The 12,321-nt window shown below is 37.3% G+C and overlaps 2 protein-coding genes across 5 annotated transcripts in view; one reads left to right on the top strand and one right to left on the bottom strand.

Moving 5' to 3' along the window:
• spred2a (sprouty related EVH1 domain containing 2a) overlaps nt 1-12,321 on the bottom strand; it is a 63,256-nt gene that overhangs the window by 19,121 nt on the left and 31,814 nt on the right. The window contains exon 1 of one of the 2 annotated variants that reach the window (XM_055204454.2): nt 373-863. The exons of the other annotated variant lie outside the window; for it this stretch is intronic. Coding sequence (XP_055060429.2) covers nt 373-398 — 26 coding nt within the window. The 5' untranslated portion in view covers nt 399-863. Of the gene's footprint in view, nt 1-372; nt 864-12,321 lie in introns of those variants that run through there. 2 annotated transcript variants of the gene reach the window in all.
• The window catches only part of meis1a (Meis homeobox 1 a), a 37,219-nt gene that overhangs the window by 3,496 nt on the left and 21,402 nt on the right, over nt 1-12,321 (top strand). Inside the window, exons 1-8 of one of the 3 annotated variants that reach the window (XM_055204460.2) lie at nt 3,488-3,955; nt 4,901-5,100; nt 5,825-5,963; nt 6,120-6,170; nt 6,319-6,369; nt 6,488-6,634; nt 9,555-9,660; nt 12,127-12,272. In XM_055204460.2, coding sequence (XP_055060435.1) covers nt 3,944-3,955; nt 4,901-5,100; nt 5,825-5,963; nt 6,120-6,170; nt 6,319-6,369; nt 6,488-6,634; nt 9,555-9,660; nt 12,127-12,272 — 852 coding nt within the window. In that variant the 5' untranslated portion in view covers nt 3,488-3,943. Of the gene's footprint in view, nt 1-3,471; nt 3,956-4,900; nt 5,101-5,824; nt 5,964-6,119; nt 6,171-6,318; nt 6,370-6,487; nt 6,635-9,554; nt 9,661-12,126; nt 12,273-12,321 lie in introns of those variants that run through there. The other 2 variants (XM_055204461.2, XM_073860808.1) reach the window with 2 other exon arrangements.

Raw genomic sequence — 12,321 nt, 5'->3', positions numbered from 1 at the left:
TATAGCTCGGTATGTTTATGAACGTTGCCATCGTCTGTTTGCTTCCCGAAAGAGGTTATTCCTCTTTAGGGTCGACATGTTACAAAGTATTCAACATAGGATCTCTCCACAAAATGTTTCCGCTCCAGCCCCTCCTCCCTCCCCTCTCGGTTTGAGACCAGAGCCCTGCAGCAGGGGCCCAGCACTCAAATCCCTTTGACACAGCATTGTTTTTTAATATAAAACACCTCCGATGTCTCAACGTGCACGAATTCCCTGCATTTCTCAGGCCGTTAGCATGGATCGGGAGCGCGCTGCGGACACAGCATAACGATTTCCTTTGGTGTCCACATGCGTCGTTTTCGCAAAAAGTGAAGGGGGTCTGATACTTACTCGTCTGGTTGCGATTCCTCGGTCATTTTCCACCTCGTTTCACCTACAATAATAATAATATCCCTCCGCGGGCACACATCGTTCGGGCTTCATGTCGTCTCGGTTCTCCACTTCGTCTCTTTCTCAAGTCCACACCAACGAGTTTTTCCCCAAATCCGTTTCGGCGTTGCTTATTTTCGCTCTTTCCCCGCGCACTCCGCTTTATCCTCTAGTGGTCGCAATGCATCTGGTTAAAAATCCCCAAATCCTGCCTTCGTGCATCGTCCCGATGGCTATATCGATGTTTTTTTCGCCTCGCCGTGGCCGAAGACTGCGCGCTGGTCTCGGTGTGGAGCCCCATCTCTTATTACTCCATGTTGGATTGTGTAGTCAGCAGCAGGCGAGCGCCGCCGACACTGGAGGTGGGGGGAATGGAGGGGGTTGCGGAAGCAATGACGTCACATTGGAACGGCTGCAGACAGTTTTGGACTGAGGGATCTCCGGTGTCGGGCTCTACCAAAAAACCGCCACCTAGTGCCTCATCTAACCTTAATCTGTAGATCAGGGTTAGATTTCATAACCACAGGTCTACTGTACTGTACTAGAAATGCGCACGTATGAGGTATCCGGACGTGTCATACATTTTTGAGTACGCAAACTTTTCACGTACTGCAGACTTGTTGAGCACATGCCATGTGAAACCTACAAATGAATAGTTTAGTTGCAAAACGAGATAATTTTTTAATTTTCAGAAATCTAGTTATTTGGTTGTGCATTCCAATTAATATCAATTCAAGTGCAGTTGGTATGTTTTGATTTAAAACTTCATAACTTAAAAAATACAGCTAAGTAGCACCATAAAACTAAATAATAACATGATAACATAATAATTAACATGTTTTGACAAAAATGTTAAAGACGGAGTTATCTCTTAAATACAAAGCATTTAGTGGATGTACGCAGGCAGTTCGTTACACAGCCAATTTGCTTTTCATTATCTTAAACTTAATGTAACTGATACAAATGCCAGCTAATATGATTTTTTTTAGAAAACCAAAATTTTACATTTGTAAAATTTACATTTATACGTAGGCTATACAGGAACATAATTTTAATAAAAAATTTATTAAAAATAATTTAAATAGATAAGTTGGACAGGGTAATGGAGAAAAAACAACCAACAATATTTTTCCCAGCATGGATGAAAGTAAGATGCTAACTTGGCCGGGGTCCACCAATGGTTCTCAAACTGGGGGCTGTGACCCCTAGGGGACCCTGAGATGGTGCCAGGGGGCCCCAGTTTAATGACATTCTATGAAATACATTAAAGGTGGAGTGTGTAATTTTTAGAAGGATCTCTTGACAGAAATGCAATATAATATACAAAACAACATTATCATGGGTGTATAATGAATTGTTATGTTTTTATTACCTTAGAATGCGATGTTTTAATCTACATGCACGAGGGTCCCCTTACGTGGAAGTCGGCATTTTGTGCCACCACGTTTCTGCAGAAGCCCTGAACGGACAAACTTTTTTGTCTCTGACGATGACATGTTTTTTTCCGGTAGGGGCTACTGTAGCTTCTCTATGGGTTTCAGAAGCGAGGGGTGAGCAGTGGGCTGAGCCATTAGTTGCAATTTGCAACTTCACCACTAGATGCCGCTAAAATTTACACACTGCACCTTTAATTTATCATTAATTCTGTGTAATTAAACCTTAAAAAATATGGCTACTATTCAACAGCACTATACTGAATTTTGGAATATTTAATGTCATACATTTTATTTGGAGGGGGCATGAAGTGATGCACCGTACACAAGTGGGGGCCACACGCCAAAAAAGTTTGAGAACCACTGCACTATAGGGGCCCTCAAGATGTCTATAAATTATTTAAAACCCCAAAAAAAGCTTAAATAACTAAAACAACGTTATTTTTTTAACAAATATACATCTTTGTAGATATGACAAGAACTAAAAAAAATTTTTTTTTGGGGGGGTACAAATTGTGAGTGGGGGGGTCTTAAATTATTGCTATGGACAATGAGGGGGTCTTAAAAAGGTGAAGATCCACTGATCTAAGCAAAGGGTAAATACTTATTGGACATTTATTTCTTGTTATCAAATAAAGATTTATTAAAATCCTTTCATTTGCTGCCACCTGGTGGTTAACCTTGAATTGAAATAAGTTGGGTGAATTGATGGATAGGAAATAAAAAGTAAACCTACAAGTAATTGTACAAATAGCAAAAATACACAACAAAACGTGGACGGGATAAAACGAGATTAATATTCATAAAATAATTCATTGGTTTTACATAGATCTCATTCCATAGCAAATGTCACCGTAAGTTTTCCTTATTAATAGTTGTATATGTTTTAATGTTACACATGCTCATTTTGAAACCCATAACACGTTAGGAAGGAAAACTTACAATAAGCTAAGAAAGTAAAATATTTTACCGAGTGCAAGTACAGACGACTTAGAGAGGAATCTCTAAAAAAATAAAACTGTTAATGCCAATAGAGGGCGCCAAGTGGACGGTTAAACAAGATGTATCTCATGTTACTGCTGGTCAATTTCCTTCCTCTTTATCTACTTGACATTTATTTTTTATTCATTAGATACTGTTTTAGTAAATAAAATCAGAAGAATGTATCTTATCTAGCCGTTTAAGCCAGCACGCTTTTTAAAATTAAAGGTTGGGCTCCATAAAGAATCTTTAACAGCCAGAGAACCAGTTGTTCTTTAGGTAGTTAGCTTGGTAGTTTAAAATATAACAATCACTTGATGCATTAATCAGCAATCAAATCTACACTAAATATCGAAATATTCATTTTAAGGATGTTTTCAAAACAAACATACAAATAAATAAATGTTTTATAAACGAAAATAAGTGTTTTGGACGTACTTGACAACAAAGTACAGTGAGGAAAATATAATCCAAAATTGCATTTATGACAGCTTACACATTGGTTGCTATCTGTTGCAAGGGCAACCCCGGACAAGAGCGCACTGTTCGTTATTAATCATTAATAACTAGTTAACCTACCATCTTATATTGTATGGTAGGCTATAAGACCAGCTTAGATTAAGAGAGTTTGAAAACCTCATAATGGCCTAAGTAACTTAAGAATACGGTTTTGCGCCCTTTACGCACGGGTTGGGTTTGGACTCGACGTCTCCTTTAAGAAGCCTGAATGCCACCTCTCCTCCTCCACCTCCCTTTCCACGCTCCTCACATCTCAAAGAGGTGTTATTGCATTAAGAATAAACCAGCCGAGCGATCAAAGACCCGAATGGAGTTTGCTTTTCACCTTTTGCCAACGGAATCCTTGACAAGGAGATAGTAAATTAAAACTAGTTTTAGCGCAACTGTTTGGTTACTGGTCGAGAACTGGATTTCTTTTTTACTGCCATCCAGACGTTTGTTTAAACTGTGACCAGGAGTATCTGGGTGGATTACGATGTTATTGTTCATCACGGGCACTTGACTTGACTTTCTGGAGAGTTTTTAATGCGGTGTTTGGCGTCCTGCTCCCCGAGATCTGGAAGTGTTGAGAACGGAGTCGGTGAAACGGAGTCTTCCTCATGGCGCAACGGGTGCGTAAGAACCTCACAACAAAAATCCTTAAACGTGGCCGCCAAGGCTTATTACTCACGTGCGCTGACAATATACAGAAACCTATTACAGTCAGATGTCATTTAATTCATTAATTGAATGATGTTGATGCGTATGCACGCGTTACACGTGTTACATTAAGTAGGCTATACACAACGCAACAAGTGAAGTCTCCAAAAACTCTGACCTTATATATTTTTTTAACTCATGATGTAATCTCTTATTGGATTACTTTGTTATTTTTCCGTAATTATCATTGCACCATATTTGAATGACAGCCAAAAGAGTAACATGATGTTTACAGTCAGTTCCTGATACATATTTCTGTCGTTGCATAGCTGTGTGAGACAGATTTAATGGACCGACATTAGGCCCTCTTGTAGCTACAAAACTTTGTTTAGTTGTTAGCTTTTTATAGTTAAAACATATTTGTAACCTTTTATGATTTTATATAACTTTATATTTTAATTCGGAAATTACAATAAAACTACGCAAGGCTGCGAAAAGTTTAGACGACACATTAAACTAATTTGTTTATAGCCGCATACTTAAAAATAAAGTGAGTTTAATTTGATTTAAGATATAAAATTAAACTCTTCTTGTTTTAGAGTTAGTTTAAAAATTATAAACGTGTCTAAAATGTTTTTTTAAAGAAAAATCAAGCGAGATTCAAATGCTAAAATTAAATCATAACATACAAATACAGGTCTCATAAAGGGCCTCAAAGTAAAGCCGGTTTGCGGTTCATTAATTTGTTTATGTGTTAAACAACTGACATGTAATTAGTTAATTTGGTTGTGACTGGCAATGTATTAGTTTAACTATAAAGTTGGAGCATTTTCCCTGCAGCGACAGCTCGTGTGATTTATGTGTGTACAAGAAAGTCCAAATTTCATTTTTAAACTTCACATTTGCATTCCCTTCAGTACGAAGATCTGGTACATTACGGCATGGACGCGGTCGGGATACCGTCTCCGATGTACGGCGATCCTCACGCCGCGAGAGCCATGCAGGCGGTGAGTCACGGGCCGCAGCTGCACGCGCATCAGTACCCGCACCACGCCGCTCCCGGTATCCCATCGCCCGTTAACGACGCACTGAAACGGGACAAAGACGCCATTTACGGGTATGTGCGTGCGCATACGTGCTTATCTGTGTTTAAGAGGAGATAATGAAGACTGCAGGACAGCATTTCTTTCATGTAGGGTAGTTGCTTTTTTTGAAACATTAAAAGTATTTTGTTCATGTGCAGACAGCAGTGCTTTTATACAAATGCACTTTTATTACTACTAATGGTGAATATAGGATATGCATATTTGAGTTTTTGGCTTTAATAACAACCATTGCATTTTTTGCATATAAACCTGCATAATGTTGTAAAACGTTTTAAATATTAATTTAACCTTAATTGCATATTTTAAATCTAGTAGAAAATAGCCTAGAAAACAAGGCCTTTATAAATGAAAATCGAAAATAATTTTAGTTTATTAGCCAACAGCTTTTATATATTTATAGCGAATTTTACTATTATTCTTATTTTACACGATTTATTTATTAGATATTTTAGTGGTCTCATATCGACTATTTTTCTATCAGTGAACGATGTAACTTTTAAATACCTGTTGCAAAGTGAGATTTACAAAGTAAAGTGTTGTAAACCCGTTCATTAATCTTCAGTTGTCTCCCTGAAGTTATTACGACATCCAGATATTTCATATTTTATAACATATTTGAAGAATTTAACTGAACAAGGCAAGGCCTCAAGCCTTGACGTCTTTGTTGTTAAGTCAGGCAAAGTTGTCTTTTCTCCAGACATATAGGCTAAACTCAATGGATATTTTGTTTTTCAGACACCCCCTTTTCCCATTGCTTGCACTAGTTTTCGAAAAATGTGAACTGGCAACTTGTACGCCGAGAGAAAGCGGCGTTACCGGAGATGTGTGCTCGTCTGAATCATTTGACGAAGATATTACAATATTCTCAAAACAGGTCAGGCATGAATTTCACTTTCCTCATTCATAAGCGCCCAATCGAAATATGCACGAGTTAATAACATCCAACTACAACAATTTATTGTAAGCGTCTGCAGTGTGAAATTTTATTCTTTGTTTCTGATATAAATTTGCATTACTTTTTACATGACAGATAAGGGCGGAAAAACCTTACTTCTCGTCGAATCCAGATTTGGATAACTTGGTAGGTCGCAGTTTAGATTGAGAAACGTTTCAGCTTAAACAAAACAAATTTATTTTTTTATTAATCAGTGTACGTGTTTTATGTCACTTTATTTTAAATTAATGAAATATAATTAAACTGTGTGACATGAGTGGTCGCTTTGTTTTAGATGATTCAAGCCATACAAGTGTTACGATTTCATCTGCTCGAATTAGAAAAGGTTAGTTTTATTTAACATATTTTTAACGATTTCCATTGTGTTAATATTATAATATAAATAATAACATTGAGAATATGTCAATAATATTTATGTTAATGTTACATGTAATTTTCTGTAGGTGCACGAGCTGTGTGATAATTTCTGTCACCGCTACATTAGCTGTCTGAAGGGAAAGATGCCCATAGATCTGGTGGTCGATGATAAAGAGGGGGGATCCAGATCGGACGGCGAAGAATTTACACGCACCCCAGGAGGGGCAGACCAGGCAATTCTTCATTTATATACGTCTATTTTATTTATTCTTTTTTTTTCGTTTTTAATGGGCAGTCTGGAATATTTGTGATGTGTACTGAGCCAGAGCAGAAAAAAATAAGAGTTTGGTGACAAAACTACATAATTTGTGTCGAAACATTATGTTTTTATTGTGCTACTTATCCGTATTTTTTAGTTATGAAGGCTTAAATCAAAACAAACCAACTGCAGTTTGATTGATATTAATTAGAATGCACAATCAAAAAACGAGATTTTTCGTTAGTTATCTCGTTTTGGAACCAACTCTTCGAATAAAACTTGAAAAGAAACGATGGCGCTTCGTGAGAGAAAGAGAGAGATAGACAGAGAGCTTGCATAAACTTAATAATAAATAATAATTGCTAGAAACTCATAAATTAAATTATTTTTAACAACATACGTTAAAATTTCTGTGTATGTAAAAATGTAATGTGTCGTACAGCTGGACTAGGCCTATTTGAGTAAAGAGAAAAAAATGAAAATGACATAAATGAAAATAAAATAAAATAAAAAAGACCAGTCACAGCATCTGCTATTAGAAATTTAGGCTAAAATTCTGATGTTAAATAAAAGTCCAAATACAATCACTGATAAACAGTCATTTATAACGAAACATTTACTTTTCTAAGGTGAAATTACACTTTTGGTTAGATTTTATGTTTCTACTCATGTAATTAATTACTATAATAATAATAATTACACTAAAATAATTACACGTGCTGTTCATTTAAATTACTTAGTAGCGACAGTAACATGAACACAAAAAGTAAACAATGATATTTTAGAAAGTCAAAAGTATGGATCTCAGAAAAATGACCACCTCGTTGCTTACAGTTTTATTGTTTACTGTATCGTTTGCAGTGTTGTCGTTGCGCTTGAATTGCGTGTCAGTGTTGATGTGGTTTTCTGTGTCTCTGTCTTTGTGTTTTGTGCCCGGAAAGTAAAAGATCTTGATTTATTATCTGCGTGTTCTTCTTGCGGTGACATCTCCTTTATGCAAAGTGTTATTCTGAGAGCAAAAATCATTACAAGAGCAAACTAAAAACCGGCTGTGCGACAAAAAGACAATTGTATTTCATTTTCGTTTCCCAAACAGCTCAGAATGAAATAAAACAGGCCGTAAGAAAGACGTCTGGAATGCAGAGAGGAAATTTAGCTTTTCAAAAAAAAGAACATAAAAAGCATCAAGCCAGACTGGGGCTAGTTGTCACACAAGACTTATCATATAGTAACTACTGCAGATCAGTAAGAAAATGCTACACAAATGTTTGTTTAACAAGGTTCCTTGAGTAAATATTTGACATTTATAATCTTTTATTTTGTTTCGTAATTGTGACCCTGTCTGTGAAATAAAGCCTAATCTAATTAGGAGCATTAAAATTTGTTTTCAATCATTGATTTCAAACTTACTCAATATTAAAAATACCAAGGTTATATTTTCACAGAATGTTCTTTCCAATATGATTCAAAAACAGAAAAATCACTAAAACACTTATTTCACAGGCAGGGTCACAAATTGTTTAACTGTTTAAATTTTGCCACAAAATGCATATTAGCTGTATCCTTTGTGCAGTAAAGATCAGATATCACTGTTAAAAAATTCTGTAGAAATTACAGTATTACAGCTGCCAGTAACTTACTGTAGATTTTACATTTATGTTATGTGCTGGCAGCAGTTTGTTCAAAGTTAAATTAACATGAAACATTTTCGGTCGTTGTCTTCTGCAGTGGGTTGCTGGCAGCCGGCTGCATAGTTGCAGCGATTTTTTTACAGTGTACATTTTTTACATTTACATATTTATTGATTCACCATATTTTTTCCCCAAGCGACGTATAAGACAGCATTTAACATTTTATCTAAATAGCCAACAATAAGCATAGTCTAAAGATTTACCTATATACAACTAACCCCAGTCTCCACCAATGTTAATCTTTCTCGATTCTCGCACGCCATATTTCTGCAATACTGTATGAATTATTCACATAAATATACACTGTAAAAAAATACTGTAATTATGCAGCTGGTTGCCAGTAACTTACTGTAGAAGATAACGACTGAAAATGTTCATTTAACTTTGAACAAACTGTTGCCAGTAAATAACATAAATGTAAAATCTACAGTAAGTTACTGGCAGCTGGTGTGTAGTTATACTGTAATTTCTACAGAATTTTTTTTACAGGTATTCTTGTGCTAGAAAATATAGTCTGTCGTGTAAACCATAAGAGGAGTAGTTGACGTCTATAGGTGCTGTGGAGTGATATATACAGTGGCTTGATGAACAGGTGTTTTGCTTCACAGTTGTTCCTATATCGAATATTTTAGCACAGCTGGAACGCCGGATTGACCAATCGGCATCCAGTACCGTAACTACCTATTTAATAAGCAGAAATGCTCTTCTGTCGGTCGGCTTCGCTTTTGTTTAGTTTCTTCAGTCTGTTAGAATTTACAGTATGGTTTTCAGAATATCCCGTGCGTGTTTGTCTTTTGAGTTATGTACAGATGTTTGTGCGTGCATGTGTATGTGTGTGTATATACACAGATGTGTGTTTGTGTTAAAGCAGTCTCTAGTCTTTTCAGACAGTTTGCTCTTGGAACATATGTTCCATATTACTCCTTACAGCACTGTTCTGGTATGCAGCTCTATACTGTATTTAACCAATAATATATTACAGTGAACACAACTTATTACTCTCTCGCTCGCTCTCTCTCGCTCTCTTTGTCTGTCCATTCTGTTTTCCTCTTTGTCTGTCTGTTTGTTTCTTCGTCCATCTCTCTTTTGGTTTTGTTTGTATCTCTCTGACCCACTTGGCTTTCCATATGTGGGTCTCTCTATGTCTGTCTCTCTCTCTCTTTTTCCACCTCTCACTGTCTACCTGTCTCTCTCTCTCTCTAGGTGTGCTGGAGGGAGGATGATGCTACATCTGTACATTCTTCTGAAGCGGCCGCTGCCTGCAGCAGACACCACAGCTCACACAATGGAGACAACAGCAGCGAGCACGGTAACACACGCACACACACACACACGCGCGCATGCAAGTGTTGGTAAAGAGGTTAGTGTGTGCCAAGTGAAACAGAGCTTCAGCAGGTTTGTCATCTCTAGCATACATTTGCACTTTAGCACCACCACAGGGGTCTCCTACTGCACACACATACGCAAACAGGCAGACGTACAGACGCACACATCATCCAGAAGACAGCTCCTTAATAAGTGCAGCCGCTCTGTGTGCGTATGTGTGCGTAGGGCTGTGTGTTGGACAGGAAATGGTGCATGGTGGTTATAAAGACTCTTCTCTGTGCTCCTCAGCTTTGAGCACCAACCATGGCCAATAAAAACCAGAGTACATACTTCCCCGAGCGCACACGCGTGCATCTTTGTGCGTTCTGTCTCAGCTCAACAGCTGCGAGTCTGGCTCTGACAGAATATTTCACTACCTGAACAAAACAACAGACAGACAAACACACAGCTAACCCCTCAGAGGCCCACCGTAGCGAAATCGCAACGGTCGATTAAAGCAATAAAATAATACCTATTGTGCACCAAATACGGGTTAGGATAACATACGACAGCAGCCCACATTCTCTTCTAACACCAGGGAAAATATTTACAGTTGGATTTTCCAGTAAGCCAAAGTCACACTGCCTTACTGACCGGAGTGTAGTCTGTTTTTTACGTGTACGCGAATGTACGCGCACAACCGAACGCATAGCTTTGCAAAGTATAGTTTATTTGACACGGACGTGTACACAGATGTTAGACCAAAGTCGTTATAGTCACGAAAATTTTTATTAATTTATTCGTGTCCATTCAGCTTTTTTTCGTGCCTTGAACACAAATGTTTTTTTTTGTCTCACTCGCACAATTTCTATAAATAGTGTTTTCGTGTCCATGGCACGACTTTCTTTTTCGTTTCTTTTTTATGTATTATTTTCTCCCTTTTCCCCTATTTTTAAATAATTGTCGCTTGGGGTTTGGGTTTGATTTGGTGTTTGGGTTACGATGTACTTTTATGTATTGGTTTCTACATGTTTTTCTTCCGCTTTTAAAACAATTCTCGTCTGGAGTTGGGGTTAGAATTGGGGTTTGATTATGATGTCTAAAAATATAACAAAGTGATTCTAACCCCAAGAAACAATGGTAAGAAAATAGGAAAAAAACAATAAGAAAATAATACATAAAATGACGCGAAAAAGAAAGCCGTGCCACGGACACGAAAACCTATTTATAGAAATTGCGTGCCAGTGACACAAAGACATTTGTGTTCAAGGCACGTAAAAAATATGAATTTCGTGCAATGGACACAAATAAATAATTTTTTTAATTATTATTTTTTGTGACTATAATACGACTTTTCGTGAGATCTGCGTTAGACAAAATGCAATGCTTCTTTTGAGCTACATTCTCCTGTGCGCGCACGCGCAACCTACGTGTACAAAGTATGCGCGGTTACAAAAATCCAGCGATGTGCGTACAGTGTGCGAGTACTATTCTGATAACAAAATTTGCAACGCACTGTACGCAAACCCTCACGCATGCGTAAAAATGGGGCTATACTTCTAACTTTAACCAGAAAACTGGCAACATTATAAAACATTGTTAACTTTAGTCAACCTTATGCTGTGTACACACCAAACACAACGCATCTCGTTCCTTGCTCTAGATTTTTCTTGCAGGATTTAACTTAACTTTCGGTTGAGTTGAATATTTTTTTAACTTGTACGAAGATGCGTTTGAGACGAATAGCGCATGTTTTTGCGCCATCGCACTGCCCAATTTTGACCCGCGCGAGTTCGCATCTATTCGCATCTTTGTATTGATTTGTGTAATCTATTCGCACAAATCTTTGAATTCATGTTGGTGTGTACGCTCCATTAGACGTAGAGCTGCACGATTATGACAAAAATCGTAATTGCTGATTATGTACCTTGATATTGTAATTGCGATTATGATTAAGAGACTTTACACTAAAATTTTAAAATGTTTTATAACTTTCTGTGTAGCAGCTGCATGGGTGAATTCTAAACATCCAAAACTAAATAGTATAATGTAAATAACAAATAATTATGGGAGTTGTTGTTAGTAAAAAATCCAAACGAATGGCTAAAGGACACGTCAACTTATCAATGTTAAAGTCTCTGATCCACCACTGTAGTGCCGAAATGCACACAAATAACCACAAATGGACAGCTGTAATCCCGATTAGTTGTTCGATTAATTGTGCAGCCCTACTTATACGCATTTTTTCAAAATAATTTTACTGCTGTTCATATAAAAGATCCGATTCAGTAAATCACAGGTTTTTAATGTAGACTAACGTCATTTTGGACTGCTCTGAGATGACCGGATCGAAATTTCAGCATTCCACCATGCTCGGAAGATTTCCAAGACTGTCAAACTCAAGAAAGTTTTGTCCAACCTCAAGTCTATTAGTGTCTTTTTAAGTTTACTATTTATTTGTTGTTCTCAGGTGACTTTCTGGATCAGAGTGTTGCCTCGCCAAGCACAGGAGAGGAGGAAGACACAGATAAAGACAGGAAAAATAACAAGAAAAGAGGGATATTTCCCAAAGTGGCAACCAACATCATGAGGGCATGGCTGTTCCAGCACCTCACGGTAAACGAAATTAAACTTTTAAGCTCTTTTAAGATATTTTATGCTCCCA

This window comes from Misgurnus anguillicaudatus, chromosome 3, assembly GCF_027580225.2.
Source record: "Misgurnus anguillicaudatus chromosome 3, ASM2758022v2, whole genome shotgun sequence".
NCBI lineage: Eukaryota > Metazoa > Chordata > Actinopteri > Cypriniformes > Cobitidae > Misgurnus > Misgurnus anguillicaudatus.
Note: the sequence above shows the minus strand (reverse complement) of the source record. Positions and strands in the feature narration are given on the sequence as shown.